At 41.2% G+C, this 26,023-nt stretch overlaps 3 protein-coding genes across 3 annotated transcripts in view; all 3 read right to left on the minus strand.

The window, feature by feature from the left end:
- hspa4b (heat shock protein 4b) overlaps positions 1 to 649 on the minus strand; it is a 44,626-nt gene extending 43,977 nt beyond the window's left edge. Inside the window, exon 1 of the mRNA XM_061930664.2 lies at positions 335 to 649. Coding sequence (XP_061786648.1) covers positions 335 to 441 — 107 coding nt within the window. The 5' untranslated portion in view covers positions 442 to 649. The remainder of the gene's footprint in view (positions 1 to 334) is intronic.
- Positions 650 to 4,749: 4,100 nt separating this feature from the next.
- On the minus strand, positions 4,750 to 15,297 carry uqcrq (ubiquinol-cytochrome c reductase, complex III subunit VII). The gene is made up of 3 exons (XM_061930308.2): positions 15,153 to 15,297; positions 8,962 to 9,121; positions 4,750 to 4,914 (listed from the first exon to the last, which is right to left on the minus strand). The coding sequence occupies exons 2-3, from the start codon at positions 9,113 to 9,115 to the stop codon at positions 4,820 to 4,822; spliced, it is 249 nt and encodes an 82-aa protein (XP_061786292.1). The 5' UTR covers positions 9,116 to 9,121; positions 15,153 to 15,297; the 3' UTR covers positions 4,750 to 4,819.
- A 2,793-nt stretch (positions 15,298 to 18,090) lies between these two features.
- Positions 18,091 to 24,375, minus strand: gdf9 (growth differentiation factor 9). Its single transcript, XM_061930505.2, has 2 exons — positions 23,875 to 24,375; positions 18,091 to 19,448 (listed from the first exon to the last, which is right to left on the minus strand). The coding sequence occupies exons 1-2, from the start codon at positions 24,245 to 24,247 to the stop codon at positions 18,550 to 18,552; spliced, it is 1,272 nt and encodes a 423-aa protein (XP_061786489.2). The 5' UTR covers positions 24,248 to 24,375; the 3' UTR covers positions 18,091 to 18,549.
- Positions 24,376 to 26,023: the final 1,648 nt, after the last annotated feature.

Genomic DNA, 26,023 nt, shown 5'->3' on the forward strand with positions numbered 1-26,023 from the left:
CATCACGCGCTTTTCCCTACCCGCGGGCACGCACAATATAAAAACAGTTAACCTACACATTCGCAAATATTACATCGCGTAACATCACCGCGCTGTGAATATCCGAGGATAAAAGTCCCCGCGACGAAGCCAAAAAGCGGCGTCTTCCTTCTAAAACTGGCGAGCGTCACGATGTCAGCTAGCATTAGCATCGCTATGTTTCCTGTTGTGAAATCCGTTAGCATGCTAACGTTAGCATTGTAGCTTCAACGCCAGACGGGATGATCCCAGCTCGTTAGGCGGGGATACACGTCCCGATAAACCGGGGGCGGGGGGGTTTGTTGCTCATACTTACGGTGTGCACCGGTCGCTGTATTCGTTGGCGACGGTTTCGATCCCACCGGCTCGGGCTACTGCTACATAGCAGTTCAAATATCCCACGTCGAAGCCGACAACTGACATCTTTACTAGCTAATAAGAGTGCGGTGGATACGAGGAGTACAGCGGCGCGGGTTTGGGCGTTTTGGGGGGAAACGAAGACTCAGCAACCGTGTGGAGAAGGCTTTCACTCAGCGACCGTTGATCCACCCGTGTTCTTGTTCCATGAAGCTGGGCAGCAGCATGCGGTACACCGGCTGATGAGCTACAGCCTTCAGGAATTTTCTATCCGTGTCGTCGACCAATAGCGTGAGAGATCGCAGCATGACGTTGCGCCGCCCAGTGGCTGGTGAGGGCGTTGCATGAGTTTCCGCCATGTTGCTGTGGCCAGACGGCGATAAAATGCAGTATTTTAACGCAGGGGGGGGTGTCCAAACTTTTTCCACTGAGGGCCGCGGACTGAAAAATCAAAAGCATTCGGGGGCCATTTGTCATTTTCAAAACCAATACCAGGTATGGATGGTGGAAAAAAATCCTCAGTGCCGAACTCTGTAGAATTTGCACCTGACTCGCTGACAATAAGCCATCCATTAGGGCTGCGAATCTTTGGGTGTCCCACGATTCGATTCAATATCGATTCTTGGGGTCAAGATTCGATTCAAAATAGATTTTTTTCGATTCAACGCGATTCTAAATAATTGTAAGTAATGTAAATAATTCAATGTGATTATCTTGTGTGATGACTGTATTATGATGATAGTATTTACATACTTGCCAACCTTGAGACCTCAGATTTCAGGAGGTGGGGGGTGGGGGATGGGGGGCGTGGTTGGGGGCGTGGTTAAGAGATATATATATAAGAAATACTTTAAGTGAATTCTAGCTATATATATATATATATATATAAATATATATATAAATAAAATAAATACTTGAATTTCAGTGTTCATTTATTTACACATATACACACACATAACACTCATCTACTCATTGTTGAGTTAAGGGTCGAATTGTCCATCCTTGTTCTATTCTCTGTCACTATTTCAGAACACACACATTATACAAATATACATTATAAAATCAATAAGAAAACGGAAGCTCTAATTTGGGAGTCTGAATTAGGATCATCCATCCATCCATCCATTTTCTACCGCTTATTCCCTTTTGGGGTCGCGGGGGGCGCTGGAGCCTATCTCAGCTACAATCGGGCGGAAGGCGGGGTACACCCTGGACAAGTCGCCACCTCATCGCAGGGCCAACACAGATAGACAGACAACATTCACACTCACATCCACACACTAGGGCCAATTTAGTGTTGCCAATCAACTTATCCCCAGGTGCATGTCTTTGGAAGTGGAAGTTCAAACGCTGATTAAGAAGTGGAAAATGAGGGATTCAGGTAGACCAGCAAAGATTTCAGCCACAACTGCCAGGAAAATTGTTTGAGATGCAAAGGAAAATCCACAAATAACTTCAGCTGAAATACAGGACTCTCTGAAAAATTGTGGTGTGGCTGTTTCAAGATGCACAATAAGGAGGCACTTGAAGAAAAATGGGCTGCATGGTCGAGTGGCCAAAAAGTTCAATTTTGGTCACATCCCTCCAAATTACTTTGTTCCAGAAGTTTTGAGGTTTGTCTCTGTGCTGTTTGGCGTAATGTAAGCGGGATGCTTTGTGACATTTGCGCAGAAATGCCTTTCTTCTGGCGACTCGACCATGCAGCCCATTTTTCGTCTTCAGTAATGCGGACGCTGTATCGATCCGTTGTGGTGAAGAAGGAGCTGAGCCGGAAGGCAAAGCTCTCAATTTACCGGTCGATCTACGTTCCCACCCTCACCTATGGTCATGAGCTTTGGGTTATGACCGAAAGGACAAGATCACGGGTACAAGCGGCCCAAATGAGTTTCCTCCGCCGGGTGGCGGGGCTCTCCCTTAGAGATAGGGTGAGAAGCTCTGTCATCCTGGAGGAGCTCAAAGTAAAGCCGCTGCTCCTCCACATCGAGAGGAGCCAGATGAGGTGGTTCGGGCATCTGGTCAGGATGCCACCCGAACGCCTCCCTAAGGAGGTGTTTAGGGCATGTACGACCGGTAGGAGGCCACGAGGAAGACCCAGGACACGTTGGGAAGACTATGTCTCCCGGCTGGCCTGGGAACGCCTCGGGATCCCCCGGGAGGAGCTGGACGAAGTGGCTGGGGAGAGGGAAGTCTGGGCTTCCCTGCTTAGGCTGCTGCCCCCGCGACCCGACCTCGGATAAGCGGAAGAAGATGGATGGATGGATGGATGCTATTGCGACATCTAGTGGACACATTTAGAACAGCTGTTTCTTTCATTCAAAAATTTTCGGCTCATTTTTATACTTGGCAAACTCATCCCGCGGGCCGGATTAAACCTGTTTGCGGGCCTAACGTTTGACACCCCTGCTTTAGATCCAACTTCAGGTCTATCTTTCAAGATAAAGTTAAACAGGCTTTCGTTTATACCCTTTAGTTAAAGAAAACACAATATCCATCCATCATATGCAACATTTTCCCCGATAAATATTACGAAGTAGAATATTGCATGTGAAGTTTTTGGAGCCTTAAATAGGTCAATAATATATAACATTGATGTTGATTCATTAAAAAAAATATCCCACTAAATATCTAGAACAGTGGTTCTTAACCTGGGTTCGATGGAACCCTAGGGATTCGGCGAGTCAGGCTCAGGGGTTCGGCGGAGGTCAAGACACACCCGACTCATCGTGTAAATAAAAACTTCTCTCTATCGGCGTATTACGGATACGGCAACAGGAGAAGTCAGACTGATTTGCAGGTGTGTCATTTGTTGTGAGTTTATGCACTGTGTTGGTTTTGTTCTTTGAACAAGGTGATGTTCATGCACGCTTCATTTTGTGCACCAGTAATAAAACATGGTAACACTTTAGTATGGGGAACATATTCACCATTAATTAGTTGCCTATTAACATGCAAATTAGTAACATATTGGCTCTTAACTAGTCAATATTAAGTACTTATTAATGCCTTATTCGGCATGGCCTTATCATAACCCTAACCCTCTAACCCTGGCCCCAACCCTAACCCTAACCAAAGAACTCTAAATTAAGTCTTTGTTTTTTAGAATATGTTCCCCATACTAAAGTGTTACCAAAAACATATAACTGTCTTGGATTTGAAAAAAAAAAAAAAACATTTTATTTTTCACTAAAGAAGGGTTCGGTACCTCCAACAAGGTTAAGAACCACTGATCTAGAATATCAAACCATTCATCATAAAAATGTTAAGTCATCAATATTTTTCTTTTTTACTTTCAACATGCAAACCTATGGATCAACTTTAGATCTGTCGATTATAATTTTTTTTGTATGACCCTTTTGTCATTAGGGACCGAGTCCCTTAGGGACAGAGGACCCTATTGAATTTCTAGCGTTTTATTATTATACCGCCGCCTTTTTGAGCTGTAATTTGACACCCTTAACATGCTTCAAAACAATTGGACACACATCAGGACTGGCGAAAATTGCGATCTAATCAAAAAAACAAACCCCAAAACTCAAGATTGCGCTCTAGCGCCCCCTAGGAAGAAAACAGACAAAACTGCCTGTAACTCCCAGTAGGTATGTCTTAGAGACATGAAACAAAAACCTCTATGTAGGTCTCACTTAGACCTATATTTCATACACTGACAACTCCCAGCAAAAATCAACAGAAAGTTTGCAATTCCCCCTTCAAAACAAAAGTTGTGTAAAAACAGTCACCTTTTTTCAAACATTATGTCCTCTGAGCGCGTTTGTCGTGTCGGCTTCAAATTAGCACAGGAGAGATTGAACCCTTCTGATTAAAAGTTGATGAAAGAGTTTTAATTACTGCTCCGGTTTGGATTTTATGAGCCCTCAAAGTCGGTCCCGTCCATCGCTGCTTGCAGCTTTAATTGAAATTGTTTTTTTTTATAGCAAACACACAAACTATGCAATATCTCACCAAAAATATTTCAAAGTGGACTATTTGATGTCAAGTAATTTGAGCATTTTATAGGTCAACAATTACTGACACTGACGTTTTATTTTTTGAGCAACGACAGCTTAAAAACAATTACACAGCCTGCATGGCAGCTTTGTTATTAGTCAACATTGCACCTTTTACTCAGTACATTACACTTGTTTGCCCTTTTTTTCCGCTTTATAGTTTTTTTTGTAATAGTATTTTTGAGATTAGATGCAAGCCGCATTTTAGACACCAATGTACTCGTACTGTACTACTGCCAAACATACCTTATACATATTTTAAGCTCTTGTATAACAAATTCCCTGAGGTAAAAGCCTAACTATTCCTCACAATTTAGAAAAATTATGAGCTTCTCATGAGATAAAGCTGTAACAAAAATCAAGCCTGAAATGATTTCACATAAATACTTTTTTCATCTTTATTGGTGAAACAGCGTTAACAACCCGGGAAGCTTCAGAGATTATTCATCGTTCTCGTAGTCAGCAGGATTCTTCCTCTTTTGCTGCTCGAAAACACTGTTGCCCCATGTGTACGTCATGTACGCGAGTATCATGGCTGGAAAAATAAAACATAGCAGAATGTGCATTAGTTTACATATTTGCATAGGTGTAGTAATAACAGCAGGCGTCACAGCACTATATTGACACAAATATACACATTTACATGAATGACATGTAAAGCTACACAAGCAAAAGGAAAAGCAAGATATAAAAAAGGCACAAGTGACATAAAACATTTTGAACAGACTATCAGGAATTGTTGCAACAAGGGGAGAATTGATGGGATTAAATAAAATCGGCTTCTACCGATTCCTCTTCAGACACGTTAAATTGTGCTCGTGTAAACATATGACGGCCTTTAATATAACTTTGTTCTGCATTTTTCAACCAAACTAAATCCTTACTAGGGCTGGGCAATAGGACTGCAAACTGTATCACAATGTACCGTATTTTTCGGACTATAAGTCGCAGTTTTTTTTCATAGTTTGGCCGGCCGGGGGTGCGACTTATACTCAGGAGCGACTTATGTGTGAAATTATTACCGTAAAATATCAAATAATATTATTTATCTCATTCACGTAAGAGACTAGACGTATAAGATTTCATGGGATTTAGCGATTAGGAGTGACAGATTGTTTGGTAAACGTATAGCATGTTCTATATGTTATAGTTACCGTATTTTCCGCACTATTAGCCGCACCTAAAAACCACAAATTTACTCAAAAGCTGACAGTGCGGCTTTTAACCCGGTGCGCTTTATATATGGATTAATATTACGATTCATTTTCATAAAGTTTCGATCTCGCAACTACGGTAAACAGCCGCCATCTTTTTTCCCGGTAGAACAGGAAGCGCTTCTTCTTCTACGCAAGCAACCGCCAAGGTAAGCACCCGCCCCCATAGAACAGGAAGCGCTTCTTCTTCTACTGTAAGCAACCACCCGCCCGCGTAGAAGAAGAAAAAGCGCGCGGATATTACCGTACCGGTACGTTTCATTTCCTTTGTGTGTTTACATCTGTAAAGACCACAAAATGGCTCCTACTAAGCGACCGGGATCCGGTTCATGAAAAGACGCAATCTCTCCATCCGCACACGGACTACTATTTCACAGCAACTGATATTCCTGTGAACCGCACTGTGGATACAACGGGAGCACGTACGGTGAATATTCGCACCACAGGGAATGAGAAGTCATCCTTCACTGTGGTTCTAGCTTGCCATGCTAATGGCCAGAAACTTCCACCCATGGTGATATTCAAAAGGAAGACCTTGCCAAAAGAGACCTTTCCAGCCGGCGTCATCATAAAAGCTAACTCGAAGGGATGGATGAAGAAAAGATGAGCGAGTGATTAAGGTAAGTTTAAGTTTACGCGAAGAGGCCGGGTGGCTTTTTTCACGCAGCTCTGTCCATGTTGATATACGACTCCGTGCGCGCCCACATCACGCTGGTTTTAATATATTATTAAAGTTTGACTGACCTATTTGACTGTTTTTTTGCCATTCCTTTAGCGCAGTTAGATGCGGCTTACAACACGGGGCGGCTTATAGGTGGACAAAGTTTTGAAATATGCCGTTCATTGAAGGCGCGGCTTATAACCCAGGGCGGCTTATGGTGCGGAAAATACGGTATTTGAATGACTCTTACCATAATATGTTACGTAAACATACCAGTTGGTTATTTATGCCTCATATAACGTACACTCATTCAGGCTGTTGTTTACTATTCATTATTTATTTTAAATTGCCTTTCAAATGTCTATTCTTGATGTTGGCTTTTATTAAATAAATTTCCCCAAAAAATGCGACTTATACTCCAGTGCGACTTATATATGTTTTTTTTCCTTCTTTATTATGCATTTTCGGCCGGTGCGACTTATACTCCGTAGCGACTTATACTCCGAAAAATACGGTAAGTATTTTATATCGACAATTATTAGGGGTCTGACAATTGGTTTTAACACTGATTCGATTCGATATTTGTTCAGTTCAGTTTCATTTCGAACATGCATACGATACAATGTAAGTGCATCATTAAGCCTACATGAACTCCATGGCGTTCAGGGATGAATAGTCTCTCCTATTGCTATTGTACTATTTTTTCAGCTATAGTTACATTAATCATTAGTAATGCAGCAGCCTAGTTTTGAATGGCAGGGTCCCTGCTATCACATGTTGATAAAAATATAACATTTACATAATAAAAATCAACTACAGGCTTCCCAAATGCTGTTTAATGTTGAACTTTTTATACATAGAAGAAAAGTTGTGTCATTTTATTTAATCTGAGCAACAACTTGAGGCAGTTTAATGTTGATTAACGTGGGCAGAATTATTATAGTGTTCCCAATATTAAATGGATGAAGGCATTGTTTACAAATTTATAAACTACGGCTTATTGACTCCGGCTTATTAGTGATTCCCAGAGCCCAAAAAAAGTCTGCGGGCTATAGAGCGTTTTCTATTCGGGCTCCAGTACTATGGAATGCCCTCCCGGTAACAATTAGAGATGCTACCTCAGTAGAAGCATTTAAGTCCCATCTTAAAACTCATTTGTATACTCTAGCCTTTAAATAGACCCCCCTTTTAGACCAGTTAATCTGCCGTTTCTTTTCTTTTCTCCTCTGCTCCCCTCTCCCTTGTGTGTGTGTGTGTGTGTGGTCGCCTGTGCATCGGTTGGGAACATCTCTGCGCTGCTGACCCGTCTCCGCTCGGGATGGTTTCCTGCTGGCCCCACTATGGACTGGACTCTTACTATTATGTTGGATCCACTATGGACTGGACTCTCACAATATTATGTCAGACCCACTCGACATCCATTGCATTCGGTCTCCTAGAGGAGGGGGGGGGGGGGGTACCCACATATGCGGTCCTCTCCAAGGTTTCTCATAGTCATTCACATCGACGTCCCACTGGGGTGAGTTTTTCCTTGCCCTTATGTGGGCTCTGTACCCAGGATGTCGTTGTGGCTTGTGCAGCCCTTTGAGACACTTGTGATTTAGGGCTATATAAATAAACATTGATTGATTGAAATTTGGTAAATAAATAACCAAAAAAATTATATTTTGTTGTTTTCTTACTGTACCGAAAATGACCCGAACCGTGACCTCTAAACCGAGGTACGTACCGAACCGAAATTTTTGAGTACCGTTACACCCCTTATATATATATATATATATATACATACACACACACGTATATATACATATATACACACACACACATATACATATATATATATATATATATATATATATATATATATATATATATATCACACAGTCAACCCTTAAATCTATAGATCAACTTTAGATCTGTCGATTTAAAGTTTTTTTATGTTATATAGGTCAAAAATGAATAATATTGATGTATTATATTTTGATCAAAGACAGTTTTCAATTAAAAAAAATCCTGATATAATTCCCAAGGTTTCAAAAGGGCTCCATTCATAAAAGTGCGAAAATATGTAACACATTATTTTTTTTTACTTTTAACCCATAACTTCAGATCCATCCGTTGATTGTAATTTTTGATGATTCTTTAAATGTTTTTTCTTGTTTGTTTTTTGCCCTTATTTGTCATAGAAAACTTACCCAGAAATATCAAAGTGGAATATTTGCTGTGAAGTATTTTGAGCCTTTAATAAGTCAATAATTTGACTTTGATTCAATATTCAATTTGAGCAATGACAGCTTTAAAGAAAAAAACAACCTGCATGGCAGCTTTGTGCTATTAGAGTAAAAATTGCAACATTTTCTCATTACATTTCACCTGTATGCTCTTTTATTTCACTTTATATTTTTTATATGAGTATTTTTAAATGTGCCGTAGACCGTTTAACGTTTATTTTTTCTTCACCCCTGATACTGACCATATTTGATAGTTGGCATCTAATAAATTCCATGCTGCGACGTCCTATGGATTTCACATATCGCTTTGGCTAAAAGTCCCTAAAACGAGGCTTTGTCCATGCCAACAAACACTAGCCATTAACAGCATCCCATGTAATCGTAGCCAGTCCCGTAATGTCATTATTTGCAATGACACAACCATGTACATCCTTAGCCTGCCAAAAAGTATTAAAACCTGTTCAACTTTAACTTACGAGGGGCAACTTTGAAAAAAGACCCAGTGAACCTTCTCCACACATTAGGGATTCCTTTGGAGAAATAGTTGGCGAAGGCCCTCTGCTCAAAGGGGGACAGACTGTACGTGATTATATGTCTGATCCTGGCCAAGTCTCCAAAGTGGTGGCCCATGTTGACCTGAAAGGTGACAAAGAGGGGTCGGTGATATGGTAAAGGTACAATTTAAAGGCTGATGCGTGGAGTAAACATGATTATGAGACAGGTAATGTAGACAGAAGGAAAAACGCTAACGTGACTGTAAATTGTTGTTGACATTGTTTTGGACATTTTATAATCATAGAGACGCAACACAAAACGTTGACATTAAGGCCCCGTTTACATTAAGGTTATCCAGGGTAAATCCCACCTAACCTTATCCTTGTCCACACACACACACTGGTCGTTTAAGACCCCCTCCCCCTTCCGCCAGCCGGCGCAACGCGACCTAATACGCATGCGCGGAAAATGCGCACGTCATAGTCATCTCCAGTGTTGCTTTGTGTGCAAGTTCTTAAAGGGGAACATTATCACAATTTCAGAAGGGTTAAAACCATTAAAAATCAGTTCCCAGTAGCTTATTTTATTTTTCGACGTTTTTTTCAAAATTTTACCCATCACGCAATATCCCTAAAAAAAAGATTCAAAGTGCCTGATTTTAACCATCATTATATACACCCGTCCATTTTCCTGTGACGTCACATAGTGATGTCAACACAAACAAACATGGCGGAAAGAACAGCAAGCTATAGCGACATTAGCTCGGATTCAGACTCGGATTTCAGCGGCTTAAGCGATTCAACAGATTACGCATGTATTGAAACGGATGGTTGTAGTGTGGAGGCAGGTAGCGAAAACCAAATTGAAGAAGAAACTGAAGCTATTGAGCCATATCGGTTTGAACCGTATGCAAGCGAAACCGACGAAAACGACACGACAGCCAGCGACACGGGAGAAAGCGAGGACAAATTCGGCGATCGCCTTCTAACCAACGATTGGTATGTGTTTGTTTGGCATTAAAGGAAACTAACAACTATGAACTAGGTTTACAGCATATGAAATACATTTGGCAACAACATGCACTTTGAGAGTGCAGACAGCCCAGTTTTCATCAATTAACATATTCTGTAGACATACCCTCATCCGCGCTGTTTTCCTGAAAGCTGATCTGTCCAGTTTTGGAGTTGATGTCAGCAGGCCAGGGAAGCTAGGGTCGATATTCTTCTCTTGATCATCTTCGGTGGCATAAGGGACGGTGTGAGCCAAGACATCCAGGGGGTTTAGCTCGCTCGTCTGCGGGAACAAACTGCCGCCATTGCTTGCCGTGCTACCGAGGTCCTTTGTCCCTGAATTGCTCACACACTCCGGCAGATTCAATGGGGGTCTGGCGGCAGATTTCTTTGACTTTATCGTTGGAAATGCATCTGCTTTGAGTGTCGCAGGATATCCACACATTCTTGCCATCTCTGTCGTAGCATAGCTTTCGTCGGTAAAGTGTGCGGAACAAACGTCCAATTTCTTGCCACTTTCGCATCTTTGGGCCACTGGTGCAACTTGAATCCGTCCCTGTTCGTGTTGTTACACCCTCCGACAACACACCGACGAGGCATGATGTCTCCAAGGTACGGAAAACAGTCGAAAAAACGGAAAATGACTCGGTGTTTGAGAAAATGGCGGATTGCTTCCCGATGTGACGTCACGCTCCGAGAGCGAATAATAGAAAGGCGTTTAATTCGCGAAAATTCACCCATTTAGAGTTCGGAAATTGGTTAAAAAAATATATGGTCTTTTTTCTGCAACATCAAGGTATATATTGACGCTTACATAGGTCTGGTGATAATGTTCCCCTTTAAATATAACTTATCTGAACAATATCCAGTGTTGTGGTATTTCAATTAATTGGTATCCAGTGTGCTGTGGGGCCCTATTGTAGTGAATCACACCTGAGCCATCATAAATTAATCAAATCTTTATTGGACACGTGAAAGTAAATATGACAAAGAACTAGAGATGTCCGATAATATCGGCCTGCCGATATTATCAGCCAATAAATGCTTTAAAATGTAATATCGGAAATTATCGGTATCGTTTTTTTATTATCAGTATCGTGTTTTTTTTAATTTTTTTATTAAATCAACATAAAAAAACACAAGATACACTTACAATTAGTACACCAACCCAAAAATCTCCCCCCCCCCCATTAAAAAGTTTTGTCATTTTATTTAATCTGAGCAACCACTTGAGGCAGTTTAATGTTGATTAACGTGGGCAGAATTATTATAGTGTTCCCAATGTTAAAAGGATAAAGCCATTGTTTACAAATTTGGTGAATAAATAACAAAAAAATGTATATTTTGTTGTCTTACTGTACAGAAAATGAACCGAACCGTGACCTCTAAACCGAGGTACATACTGAACCGAAATTTTTGTGTACCGTTACACCCCTAGTAGACAGTCTAAATTAGAACCCAATAGTATTGTAGTGGATTCCAGGGGCGCGGTGGGTCTATTGGTAGAGTAGCTATGCCAGGGGTCGGCAACCCGCGGCTCTAGAGCTCTTTAGCGCCGCCCTAGTGGCTCTCTGGAACTTTTTCAAAAATGTATGTAAAATGGAAAAAGTTGAGGGGAAAAAAAAAAAGTTTTAATATGGTTTCTGTAGGACAAACATGACACAAACCTCCCTAATTGTTATAAAGCACACTGTTTATATTAAACATGCTTCACTGATTCGAGTATTTGGCGAGCGCCGTTTTGTCCTACTAATTTTGGCAGTCCTTGAACTCACCTTAGTTTGTTTACATGTATATCTTTCTGCGACTTTCTAGGACGTGTTTTATGCCACTTCTTTTTCTGTCTCATGTTGTCCACCAAACTTTTAACGTTGTGCATGAATCCACAAAGGTGAGTTTTGGAGTTTTGTTGATGTTATTGACTTGTGTGGAGTGCTAATCAGACATATTTGGTCACTGCATGACTGCGAGCTAATCGATGCTAACATGCTATTTAGTAGTGATGGGTTGATGAGGCGTCATGAAGCGTTTCGACACATTGCAAAACTGTATTGATACTGTGTCGATACTGTGTCACTAAATACTGACATCTGCTGGACATTAAAAATCCCTACAGGCAACCTATGGACCGACTCAACTGACACTGATTTTATGACCTAGTACAGTGGTTCTCAAATGGGGGTAAGCGTACCCCGGGGGTACTTGAAGGTATGCCAAGGGGTACGTGAGATTTTTAAAAAATATTCTAAAAATAGCAACAATTCAAAAATCCTTTATAAATATATTTATTGAATAATACTTCAACAAAATATGAATGTAAGTTCATAAAGTCAGTGAAGCACAAGCTCAGGTTTGTCACTAAAATGTCTGTCAAAAAGAACTGTGAAAAGAAATGCAACAATGCAATATTCAGTGTTGACAGCTAGATTTTTTGTGGACATGTTCCATAAATATTGATGTTAAAGATTTTTTTTTGTGAAGAAATGTTTAGAATTAAGTTGATGAATCCAGATGGATCTCTAATACAATCCCCAAAGAGGGCACTTTAAGTTGATGATTACTTCTATGTGTAGAAATCTTTATTTATAATTGAATCACTTGTTTATTTTTCAACAAGTTTTTAGTTATTTGCATATCTTTTTTTCCAAATAGTTCAAGAAAGACCACTACAAATGAGCAATATTTTGCACTGTTATACAATTTAATAAATCAGAAACTGATGACATAGTGCTGTATTTTTTTTTTCAACCAAAAATGCTTTGCTCTGATTAGGGGGTACCGTATTTACCGCACTATAAGGCGCACCTAAAAACCACAAATTTTCTCAAAAGCTGACAGTGCGCCTTATAACCCGGTGCGCTTTATATATGGATAAATATTAAGATTCATTTTCATAAAGTTTCGGTCTTGCAACTTCGGTAAACAGCCGCCATCTTTTTTCCCGGTAGAACAGGAAGCGCTTCTTCTTCTACGCAAGCAACCGCCAAGGTAAGCACCCGCCCCCATAGAACAGGAAGCGCTTCTTCTTCTACTGTAAGCAACCACCCGCCCGCGTAGAAGAAGAAAAAGCGCGCGGATATCACCGTACGTTTCATTTCCTTTGTGTGTTTACATCTGTAAAGACCACAAAATGGCTCCTACTAAGCGTCAGGGATCCGGTTCATGAAAAGACGCAATCTCTCCATCCGCACACGGATTACTATTTCACAGCAACTGATATTCCTGTGAACCGCACTGTGGATACAACGGGAGCACGTACGGTGAATATTCGCACCACAGGGAATGAGAAGTCATCCTTCACTGTGGTTCTAGCTTGCCATGCTAATGGCCAGAAACTTCCACCCATGGTGATATTCAAAAGGAAGACCTTGCCAAAAGAGACCTTTCCAGCCGGCGTCATCATAAAAGCTAACTCGAAGGGATGGATGAAGAAAAGATGAGAGAGTGGTTAAGGTAAGTTTAAGTTTACGCGAAGAGGCCGGGTGGCTTTTTTCATGCAGCTCTGTCCATGTTGATATACGTATGTTTGTGATTGCACATTTGCGTACATTTTGGGAGTGAACAGAGTTGTTAGAACGCTGGTTTTTAATATATTATTAAAGTTTGACTGACCTGACTGTTTTTTTGACATTCCTTTAGCGCAGTTAGATGCGGCTTACAACACGGGGCGGCTTATAGGTGGACAAAGTTTTGAAATATGCCGTTCATTGAAGGCGCGGCTTATAACCCAGGGCGCCTTATGGTGCGGAAAATACGGTACTTGAATTAAAAAAAATCACAGGGGGTACATTGCTGAAAAAAGGTTGAGAACCACTGACCTAGTATATACAATAAGATAAACCAAGTCATTGTATTTCATTTAGGATTATTTCATAACTTCATTTAAATAAAAATATATTTTTTGTCTTTTTTAGATACAGTCAATAAATAATGTGAACATGTATCATATCATGGAAATCTAAGAGAACGTGTTGTGAATGAGGATGCTTGTGGACCTGGAAATTATTATTATTATTATTTTTTTTTTACACATTTTTATTTAAAAAAAAACAGTTTTTCCAACGTATTCAATTTTAGACGCTTTCTCTTCTTAGTTATTATTTCTCCGGCTGTAGAAAAGACCCGCTCACAGGGCACAGAGTCAGCGTCAGTGCGACACAGTTCGCGTATCGGTCACGTGACCAAAACAGCTCATGATCGGTCACGTGACTTTCTAAAAGCGGTACGCGCACCGACACAGGGTTTCGCTCTATGAGCTCGACGCATGTGCCGATGCATCGGTGTTGCCGGACCCATCACTACTAATCAGACATATTTGGTCACTGCATGACTGCGAGCTAATCGATACTAACATGCTATTTAGGCTAGCTATATGTATATATTGCTTAATTATGCCTCATTTGTAGCTATATTTGAGCTAATTTAGTTTCCTTTAAGTCATATTAATTCAATTTATATCTCATGACACACTATCTGTATGTAATATGGCTTTTAATTTTTTGCGGCTCCAGACAGATTTGTTTTTGTATTTTTGGTCCAATAAGGCTATTTCAACATTTTGGGTTGCCGACCCCTGAGCTATGCCAACAACTTAAGGGTTCCTGGTTCGATTCCCGCTTCCACCAGCCTAGTCACTGCTGTTGTGTCCTTGAGCAAGACACTTTGCCCACCTTCACCCTGTGCCACCCAGTTCAAATGCAGCTTAAAGATGTAAAGCACCTTGAGTCTATAGAGAAAAAAGCCCTTTATAAATATAATTCACACAATTCTGAACAATGATTGTAACCAATCATACTTTTGTCTACTCTTGCTTTGCAATCTTAACCTATATTTGCCCGACACGAAGTTCGCCTTCCTATCAACAAAAACATCCTATTTTTAAATCCACACTCAACTAATGTATATTTAACCAATATTATGTTAAATAATGCGAAACAGGAGAGAAGTTAGTCGTGCTAGCTAAATATTAGCATTAGCATCGGTGGCCTAGCCAGAGTACAAACATGAGACCTTGAGGCATTTTCCCAACTAACGTTTAGAAAAAGGACATAATAGGTAGGCTTATGTAGCTCTTGGTGAGTGTTATGTCGGGCAATCGTCAAACTCCGTTGCAAGAGCGCCAAAGTAAGGTATTAGTTTGGTGACATTGAGGTTTTACGTACCGTGATACTGGCTTCTCGTCGTTTAGCAAAGGTTGTTTCCTGTCTTCTTCTTCCTCACAGTTGTAGCGGATTGGAGCACCACGTTTAAGACATTCTGCCATCTAGCGGCCGAGACGCTACCACACGGTACGGAGAGAAATGTGTCTTTTTAGGCAACCCAACAAAAATGGATTTGCAACCAAAAATAATTTGCAAACCAAAAAAATTGTCAGTTTTATTGTTCGGTATCGCCTACTTGTATAGTCATTAGCATAGACATCTTATAAGTAGACGCAGCATCGACCGCTACTGCTTACTGGCGCTGACGAGACGCGGGGCCGCCATCTTGGAGTGGTGATCCGCTCCACTCAGTGCAATTCATTTGGCAGGAGCGATGAACTGTCAGGTATTCATTTTACCTCACTGAATACCACTGATTTTCACGCGGTTTTTCGTCATACTTGTAGCTATGATAAAGGACACATATTTTGGCGTGTTTTATTATTCATAGTTTGCTTAACAGTAATAGAATATTCTTATATACTATAAGCAGTGTTGGGTTAGTTACTGAAAACCAGTAACTAGTTACAGTTACTAGTTACTTTATTTCAAAAGTAACTCAGTTACTAACTCAGTTACTTAAACCAAAAAGTAATGCGTTACTGTGAAAAGTAACTATTTAGTTACTTATATATATATTTTTTAATTTTTTTAAGGCCCCATTTAATGCCCTTTTAGCCTTCATTTTAGTACTGTTATTGCACTGGAGAATAATACAATCTGTTGATCAACTTGACATGCATTTGCATCACTGAACTCTGCTAAGCAATGTGCTCTACATACAACACACAAAGACAAAGATATATTTTAAAGGGCCAATTTGTTTCAGACCAGAACAAATTGACAAAACTATTTTAAATAGCTGCAACTTAACATACATAAGTAACAAACAGCATAATAACAATAGCTGTAAAACAAGAAAGGCACACACTACATACATAAAGCCTAACCAGGCGTTTTCTCAAGGAATTCTGAAATAAAATCATGTCTGAAGCCCAGAACACTCTACACATTTCCCCACTTAGTTTAGAGAAAAGGAAATATTAGCCTGGCCCACTAGTATCCCTCTTTAGGGTTGTGAACTGTATAGTCTAAACATTTAGAGTGATGTGATAATCAAACACTCTAAAAGTTTAAAATGAAAGAGTATATAAGAGAATTGACAGTGTGTGTACCTTCAGTGTGCAGTGCCTCATTAAAATCCAGTCGCTGTTGGAGGTGGAGGTGAGTGTGTGTCTCTTTACTAGCTTCGTCGAAGCATGTTGTTTTTAGTAATATTAGGCCAGCAGAGCCTAATATAACCATCTTGGTCGTGGAACTGTGGACCAGCTCTGTACTCTCGGCAGGGTCCTTGAGGGTGCATGGGAGTTTGCCCAACCAGTCTACATGTGCTTTGTGGACTTGGAGAAGGTATTCGACCGTGTCCCTCGGGGAGTCCCGTGGGGAGTGCTCAGAGAGTATGGGGTATCGGGCTGTCTGATTTTGGCGGTCCGCTCCCTGTATGATCAGTGTCAGAGCTTGGTCCGCATTGCCGGCAGTAAGTCGGACACGTTTCCAGTGAGGGTTGGACTCCGCCAAGGCTGCCCTTTGTCACAGATTCTGTTCATAACTTTTATGGACAGAATTTCTAGGCGCAGTCAAGGCGTTGAGGGGATCCGGTTTGGTGGCTGCAGGATTAGGTCTCTGCTATTTGCAGATGATGTGGTCCTGATGGCTTCATCTGGCCAGGATCTTCAGCTCTCGCTGGATCGGTTCGCAGCAGACTGGGATGAGAATCAGCACCTTCAAGTCCGAGTCCATGGTTCTCGCCCGGAAAAGGGTGGAGTGCCATCTCCGGGTTGGGGAGGAGACCCTGCCCCAAGTGGAGGAGTTCAAGTACCTCGGAGTCTTGTTCACGAGTGAGGGAAGAGTGGATCGTGAGATCGACAGGCGGATCGGTGTGGCGTCTTCAGTAATGCGGACGCTGTATCGATCCGTTGTGGTGAAGAAGGAGCTGAGCCGGAAGGCAAAGCTCTCAATTTACCGGTCGATCTACGTTCCCATCCTCACCTATGGTCATGAGCTTTGGGTTATGACCGAAAGGACAAGATCACGGGTACAAGCGGCCGAAATGAGTTTCCTCCGCCGGGTGGCGGGGCTCTCCCTTAGAGATAGGGTGAGAAGCTCTGTCATCCGCGGGGAGCTCAAAGTAAAGCCGCTGCTCCTCCACATCGAGAGGAGCCAGATGAGGTGGTTCGGGCATCTGGTCAGGATGCCACCCGAACGCCTCCCTAGGGAGGTGTTTAGGGCACGTCCGACCGGTAGGAGGCCACGGGTAAGACCCAGGACACGCTGGGAAGACTATCTCTCCCGGCTGGCCTGGGAACGCCTCGGCATACCCCGGGAAGAGCTGGACAAAGTGGCTGGGGAGAGGGAAGTCTGGGCTTCCCTGCTTAGGCTGATGCCCCCGCGACCCGACCTCGGATAAGTGGAAGAAGATGGATGGATGGATGGAAAAAGGTACTAACCATACTGAAGCAATCCATTATTGTATAACATGTTAACAAAGAACAAATGTATTCATGCGGTTTGGTTTTTAATTTCCCAACTTTTCAGAGAACACATTTTCATTTGATATCCTTACGCTGAACACAGACACACAGTGAATTCATATAATTTGCATAAATACACATGACATTGCATTTTGTCACATTCAACCAGTACAAATGTTAATGTATGCAGTCACTCAGTGACCAGAAGTAATAAATACACACTGACACCTTGACAGCTTTCATTCTGGACATTATGAAGACAGCTACCACTCAGACAACTGTTTGTAATGCTCAGGAATAAAACGATATGTAAAAGGATTTGATAAGATTTTGTGACTGCTTTTTCCTTCTATTTTTGGGGGGGGGGGGGGGGGGGGCGGGGGGGTCCAGAACAGGGCTACTTAAAATTTGCGAACTGTATTAAATCAAATAATATTGACAGACCACTAAGTCAAAAAAAATAAGTTAACCAAAAATAACTTAAAATAATGCAAAATCATATACTATACATTTTCTTTATCAAGTGTTTCATATCCAATACCATAATGTATTTCGTTGAAACACAGGATGGGTTTGCATCCTTTCTGATAAGGCATCAACAGAAATGAAATAACTAATATTTTTTTCTTTTCACAATGTTAAAATACATTGTTTAAGTAAACAAACCTGCTCCAGAGCAAACATCCTATATGCACAATTATTTTAGAACTTGATGAAATCAGTGAGCCTGGTCAGAACATCTTACGCGTAAATAGCACACCAAAAGGGTTCGTGGTAATATTCTCTTCAATTTGTTCGGGGGGGGGAGGCCGATTCGGTCGCTTGGTTTAGCGGCAGGTGCACCGTGTCGCGATCATGTCTTCGAACTCCTTGTACGCGTAGGAGCCGTCCTCTTCGAAGATCATGACACTTAGGGGGCTGTAATGGGAGGGGATGCACGAGGGCCTGGGCACGGAGGAGTCAAGCTTCTCGTATATGATGTTTTGCACCATGGTGTGCACGGGGGAGCCGTAGATGAAGCCGATGGTCCTCGGGCAGATGCCCCGACAGTACCTGGGGTTATATTTGGGCGGGAAAACGATCCAGTGATCCAGTTTGAGCTGGCTAAACCTCAACCTGAAATCGTACAAGTCACAGTAACTTGTGGGGAATTCAGAGCTGGGAAGAAGCTCCGGCAAGTGGATGTCCAAGCTTTTATCGCCTCTCTTGCTCTTTGCGGACTCCCTCTTCCGCCGCCTCTTGGCTCGAGCCGTTTGAGTAGCCTTGAAAATCATCTGCTTGCCAAGCGTCTCAGCGGCAGTGGACGGCAACGCCTGGCGAGACGCTTTGCTGTCGTCCTGGAGATAAAGCAGCAGAGGAGGCGGGCCCACTGTGAACTCCAAAGGGCCTTTGTGACCAGCATCCAGAGCTTGCAGATCTTCAGGGCAGACCACGTTGATGAGAAGTTGTATATTCTGCTTGGGCAATTTTGAGAAAGGCCGGAGAAGCAAAGTGATGTCGACCTCCAACCAGCTTCCTCCGACTGGGTCGTCCGCTCCGGAGGTGAAGTTCACAGCTTGGCGGATGCCAGCACACAGTGGACACTTGTTCGAGTGCTCCTGCTCCTTGATGCTCAGGTGGCACACGGAGTTGACACGGGCTGAGTTGTACAGCAGCGTCGCCTTCATAAGCTGCTCCTTTTCTCGAACTTGATCAAGGCTGTAGGACAGATCCAGTTTGAAACTCTCTGCGGGAAAATGTAAGAAAACGCAAAGTGCCGTGTTACAATACGAGGCTCATAATGACTTTTCATACTGGATTTTTACAAAAAGCAAGACAGTTTATTTGATCTAAGAATTGTGAATTGCGTGTTACAATAGCCAAGCCCTAAAAGCATACTTGCCAACCTTGAGACCTCCGATTTCGGGAGGTGGGGGGTGGGGGGCGTGGTTAAGAGGGGAGGAGTATATTGACAACTAGAATTCACCAAGTCAAGTATTTCATATATATACACACACACACACACACACACACACAGGTAAAAGCCAGTAAATTAGAATATTTTGAAAAACTTGATTTATTTCAGTAATTGCCTTCAAAAGGTGTAACTTGTACATTATATTTATTCATTGCACACAGACTGATGCATTCAAATGTTTATTTCATTTAATTTTGATGATTTGAAGTGGCAACAAATGAAAATCCAAAATTCCGTGTGTCACAAAATTAGAATATTACTTAAGGCTAATACAAAAAAGGGATTTTTAGAAATGTTGGCCAACTGAAAAGTATGAAAATGAAAAATATGAGCATGTACAATACTCAATACTTGGTTGGAGCTCCTTTTGCCTCAATTACTGCGTTAATGCGGCGTGGCATGGAGTCGATGAGTTTCTGGCACTGTTCAGGTGTTATGAGAGCCCAGGTTGCTCTGATAGTGGCCTTCAACTCTTCTGCGTTTTTGGGTCTGGCATTCTGCATCTTCCTTTTCACAATACCCCACAGATTTTCTATGGAGCTAAGGTCAGGGGAGTTGGCGGGCCAATTTAGAACAGAAATACCATGGTCCGTAAACCAGGCACGGGTAGATTTTGCGCTGTGTGCAGGCGCCAAGTCCTGTTGGAACTTGAAATCTCCATCTCCATAGAGCAGGTCAGCAGCAGGAAGCATGAAGTGCTCTAAAACTTGCTGGTAGACGGCTGCGTTGACCCTGGATCTCAGGAAACAGAGTGGACCGACACCAGCAGATGACATGGCACCCCAAACCATCACCCAACCATGCAAATTTTGCATTTCCTTTGGAAATCGAGGTCCCAGAGTCTGGAGGAAGACAGGAGAGGCACAGGATCCACGTTGCCTGAAGTCTAGTGTAAAGTTTCCACCATCAGTGATGGTTTGGGGTGCCATGTCATCTGCTGGTGTCGGTCCACTCTGTTTCCTGAGATCCAGGGTCAACGCAGCCGTCTACCAGCAAGTTTTAGAGCAGTTGTTGATAAACAAGCAATTATTTTAATAATTAAATATGGTCATTTTAAATGAATTATTATGATCATTTAAAATTAATTATTTCAAATATGTTTATTTTAATGTATAATTCTAATGCCTGGATGTAATAAGGAGTCAGAAAAAATACAAATAAAAATACAATTAATTTTTGATGTTTTTAGCAAAATATAGTAAACATGTATTTAGTTTTTTGTTTTTTTAATTAATAAATATATTTATTTATAGGTAAGATAAACATAATAATACAATTTATCTCTAGTCTGGATGATTTATTTCTTGTCACCCTGTTGTCCTCCCATTGTGAAAAAAGACTGTCCTCACTCAGGTCCGCATGGAACTGGAGGGGGCGTGGCCTCCAGCTCCGGCTGAAAATCGGGAGATTTTCGGGAGAATATTTGTCCCGGGAGGTTTTCGGGAGAGGCAATGAATTTCGGGAGTCTCCCAGAAAATTCGGGAGGGTTGGCAAGTATGCCTAAAAGTCACTTACCGTATTTTTCGGACTATAAGTCACTGGAGTATAAGTCGCACCGGCCGAAAATGCATAATAAAGTAGGAAAAAAACATATATAAGTCGCACTGGAATATAAGTCGCATTTTTTGGGGAAATGTATTTGATAAAAGCCAACACCAAGAATAGACATTTGAAAGGCAATTTAAAATAAATAAAGAATAGTGAACAACAGGCTGAATAAGTGTACGTTATATGAGGCATAAATAACCAACTGGTATGTTAACGTAACATATTATGGTAAGAGTCATTCAAATAACTATAACATATAGAACATGCTATACGTTTACCAAACAATCTGTCACTCCTAATCGCTAAATCCCTTGAAATCTTATACGTCTAGTCTCTTACGTGAATGAGATAAATAATATTATTTGATATTTTACGGTAATGTGTTAATCATTTCACACATAAGTCGCTCCTGAGTATAAGTCGCACCCCCGGCCAAACTATGAAAAAAACTACGACTTATAGTCCGAAAAATACGGTATTATACAAAACCAACTTTTCTTATCTGTTGGTACTTGTTTTTGTATATTTGGGATAGGGTTGTCTCAATACCAATATTTTGGTACTTTTCGGTACTTTTCTAAATAAAGGGGACCACAAAAAAATGGCATGACTGGCTTTATTTTAACAAAAAAATCTTACTGTACATTAAACATATGTTTTTTATAGCAATTTTGTCCTTAAATAAAATAGTGAACATACTAGACAACTTGTATTTTAGTAGTAAGTAAACAAACAAAGGCTGCTGATTAGTCTGCTGATGTATGCAGTAACATATTGTGTCATTTCTCATTCTATTATTTTGTCAACATTATAAAGGACAAGCTGTAAAAATGAATTATTAATCCACTTGTTCATTTACTGTTAATACCTGGTTAGTTTCCGTTTCAACATGTTCTATCTACACTTCTGTTAAAATTAAATAAACTACTATTATTCTTCTGTTTACATTAGTTTTGGTTGATACCACTAATTTAGGTATCGATCCAATGCCAAGTAGTTACAGGATCATACATTTGTCATAATTTAAGATCTCATGTGTCCAGCAATTTCCTGAGTTTATAAACATAATATAAATTTTTTTTTAAAGAAAAAAGATTTTGTGACGATAAAAAATACTGATCTAATCATAGTAGTATCGACTAGATACGCTCTTGTACTTGGTATCATTACAGTGGATGTCAGGTGTAGATCCAAACTTGGCATTTGTTTACATTGTGGCACCGGTGAGCTATTGTATCCTCCTACGGTGTGTAGTGAAGCTTATTTAGCTATTCCTCGTCCTGCAGGGATGATACTTGTAAGAAACTTACTTTATTTGTCGCCATGGAGGCGAGGATTAGTGATTTAGAAGTAGTTAAAACACTGCAGACTGCGGGTGGACATTAGCCGCTAACTGGCTAGCCATGTTTTAAAGCATCTCTTCCTGAGGGCGTTTCAGTGTTATAACTTCACCTTTATCGCTAGTTCAAGGCCAAAATGCGTCCGTTCTCCCTTTTCTGTCTACACACTGTGTCTGCTTGTAAGTACTCCGTGATTGTGCGCTGCCGAACATGCTCCTCTACTCGTAAAAACAGCAATGGCACGACGACGCGCCGTCATGCCTGTAAAAAAAAAAATATGGCGAACCGGTATTTTTCAAACAGAGCACAGTATCGTTTTTGATTCATTAGTACCGCGATACTATACTACTAACGGTATACCGTACAACCCTAATTTAGGATCTGCACAAGTCCTACAATTTCGAAATCAAACCATTGAGGCATTGCAGAGATATTTATAAAATAATCCTTCCTTTTTCCGTCCTGTGATGTTGTCTGCCCTGTGACGTAAGTGGATATCTCTATATATTGTAGAAATGTACCGCCATTGTAGTTCGACGCTGTAGTCAATAAGCTCCTCCTTATTCTCTATCTTCTTGTGGGGCGGACTGGCTCCTATACATGAAAATGCATACTGCACTGTTGCCATTTCTATTACGATGTATGGTATAGTTCTAACTTACATCTGTCAGATTCAATATGGAAGCGCTAAAAACTACAACATGGATGACGAGGAGAAGACACTGTCAAAGTGGAGGCACGTAAATAAGACTGCCCACAAAACAGCGCGTCCTGAAAAACTGGATTGAAGGTGGTCTATAAAACAATCAATGCAACATTTTGACCAAAGAATCACCATTACATGTTATGTAGACCACAATAAAGTGTGTTAAATGTAGAAAAAAATCATATTATGACCCTTTTAATAGCAGTTTCTATTATATCCTTGGTTCCTATTAACTAGGGATGTTCTAATTCCGATACCAATCATCCATGAGTGAGATCGACCAATATTCATTTTATTTATGGCACTTTGAAGCTTTTTTTAGGGATATTGCGTGATGGGTAAAATTTTGAAAAAAACTTTGAAAAATAAAAGAAGCCACTGGGAACTGATTTTTAATGGTTTTAACCCTTCTGAAATTGTGATAATGTTCCCCTTTAATGATTTCTGCTGGTGGTGTGTCTCTGGGTATTTTTAATGGGGAAAAAAATGTGCCTCGGCTCAAAAAAAGGTTGAAAAACACTGATTTATCAAATATATTTTCCAATGTACGGTCGTGTAGTCTTTCATGGTTCAAACAGTGTGGTGTCCCGGTGTTGCTCACCTTTGTGGCTTCTCGCCAGACATTGCTCCTGCGGCTTGATGAGTCTGACGACATTGTAGCGCACACCGCGCTCTAAACTCCTGTGCGCCCTGGACGTCCTCTTGTAAACATCCGTCAGATACTTGATGTACTTGTGCTCGGGTTTGACCTTCTTCCTGGACGCCGGCTTCCAGCCGGAGCCGCCGTGCTCGGACAGAGCTTTGAGCAGCGGGGAGAAGATGCTGCCGTAGGCGGACTGGCTGACGGACTCGCTGACGGTGTGCAGCGCGTCCGTGAGGCCAGCAGAGCAACGGACCGGCGGCGGGCGGCTACTGCTGGCCAGCAGCAGGAACATGACAGCGCGAAGACAACTGGCGACAAGTGATATCAACATTTGCGTGTTCTATTCATCCGAGAATGAATACAACGGAACCGGGCCCAAAAACACCGCTGCGAGGGCGAGCTAGGCACACGTGGCACTTCCCGATCAACACGCGCAGGTGTTGCCAATCAGCGGCATTTACTCCTATGACGTCATCAGGAAAGGACGCTAACCAGGAAGTTTTTTTAAATTTTTTTTTAAAAATGTATTGAACAACAAACATACATTTGTAACTCACACAATAAGTCAAGGCACTTTCAACATCAAGGAAAGAAAGAAAAAAGCAAATACAGATAGAGTAATAATACTAAAAAATATGAAAAAAAAGGGGCTACCTAAATCATACTTGCCAACCCTCCCGAATTTTCCGGGAGACTCCCGAAATTCAGCGCCTCTCCCGAAAACCTCCCGGGACAAATATTCTCCCGAAAATCTCCCGATTTTCCATGCGGACCTGAGTGAGGACAGCCTTTTTTCACTACGGGAGGACAACAGGGTGACAAGAACTAAATCATCCAGACTAGAGATACATTGTATTATTATGTTTATCTTACCTACAAATAAATAGATATTTATTAATAAAAAAAAATTAAAAAAAACTAAATACATGTTTACTATATTTTGCTAAAAACATCAAAATTAATTGTATTTTTATTTTTTCTGACTCCTTATTACATCCAGCCATAGAATTTTACATTAAAATAAACATATTTGAAATAATTAATTTTAAATTATCATAATAATTCATTTAAAATGACCATATTTAATCATTAAAATAATTGCTTGTTTATCAACAACTTTAGCATTTTATTCACTACAATTTGAAGCTCTCAGAAGCCAAGTTATGTTATATTCCTTAATATTTATTTCTGCAAGTTTGAAGTATCAATTATCCAAACACAGTTTTGTTTGCATATTTTCAGGATGTAGATATATATATATATGTATATATATATGTATGAAATACTTGACTTGGTGAATTCTAGTTGTCAATATACTCCTTCCCTCTTAACCACGCCCCCAACCACGCCCCGCCCCACCCCGACCACGCCCCCACCCCCCACCTCCCGAAATCGGAGGTCTCAAGGTTGGCAAGTATGACCTAAATCCATACTTGCCAACCTTGAGACCTCCGATTTCGGGAGGTGGGGGGCGTGATCGGGACTGGGGTAGGGGCGTGGTTGGGGTGAGGGGGGCGTGGTTAAGAGGGGAGGAGTATATTCACCAAATCAAGTATTTCATATATATATATATACAGCAGTGACGTGCGGTCACGGAAAAGTCATGGAAAGAAAAAAAATGTAAAAAGCAAAAAAATTAATTAAATTGTTATATGTATCCAGTGATTATACTATAAAGTTATTTTCCATTTAACTTAACCAGTTTTTGATTATTTTTATTCAAAATCGCTGAATTTTCACATTTGCCGTTCAAATACTGAGAAGAGACGGTGCGGTGATCAGCAGCCAGTTGAGGCACGTCACTCAGTGCCTCAACATGGATTGCGGACTCGGCTAACTGCTGGCCTGCTGTGCAGTGAGACCGTATTGCTATATGAATTATATTATACATTTCCATAGTTTAGTTAGCTGAGGTATATAATGTACAGTGTATTTTGTCAACAACTGTATGTGTGTAATGTATTTCTTGTGCTGAGCAATCATAAAACTGCTGCGAAGACGCACTGGCTGAGGCTCGCGTAACCCCGCCTCCTGGTGCCGGTTAAGGCACCTTCGCAGCAGACTGCACCCCCGACGGGAGCGCCACACAAACCAAAGCCCACACCCA

This window comes from Nerophis lumbriciformis, linkage group LG36 (assembly GCF_033978685.3).
Source record: "Nerophis lumbriciformis linkage group LG36, RoL_Nlum_v2.1, whole genome shotgun sequence".
NCBI lineage: Eukaryota > Metazoa > Chordata > Actinopteri > Syngnathiformes > Syngnathidae > Nerophis > Nerophis lumbriciformis.

What these genes read in the sequence shown, in the direction of transcription:
- uqcrq (XM_061930308.2), bottom strand. Translation starts at nt 9,115, where the DNA reads ATGGGCCACCACTTTGGAGACTTGGCCAGGATCAGACATATAATCACG. An exon ending in TTTTTTCAAAGTTGCCCCTC is followed by an intron (nt 4,915 to 8,961) that starts GTAAGTTAAAGT and finishes TTATTTTTCCAG; the next exon opens with CCATGATACTCGCGTACATG.
- gdf9 (XM_061930505.2), bottom strand. Translation starts at nt 24,247, where the DNA reads ATGTTGATATCACTTGTCGCCAGTTGTCTTCGCGCTGTCATGTTCCTG. An exon ending in TCTGGCGAGAAGCCACAAAG is followed by an intron (nt 19,449 to 23,874) that starts GTGAGCAACACC and finishes ATTTTCCCGCAG; the next exon opens with AGAGTTTCAAACTGGATCTG.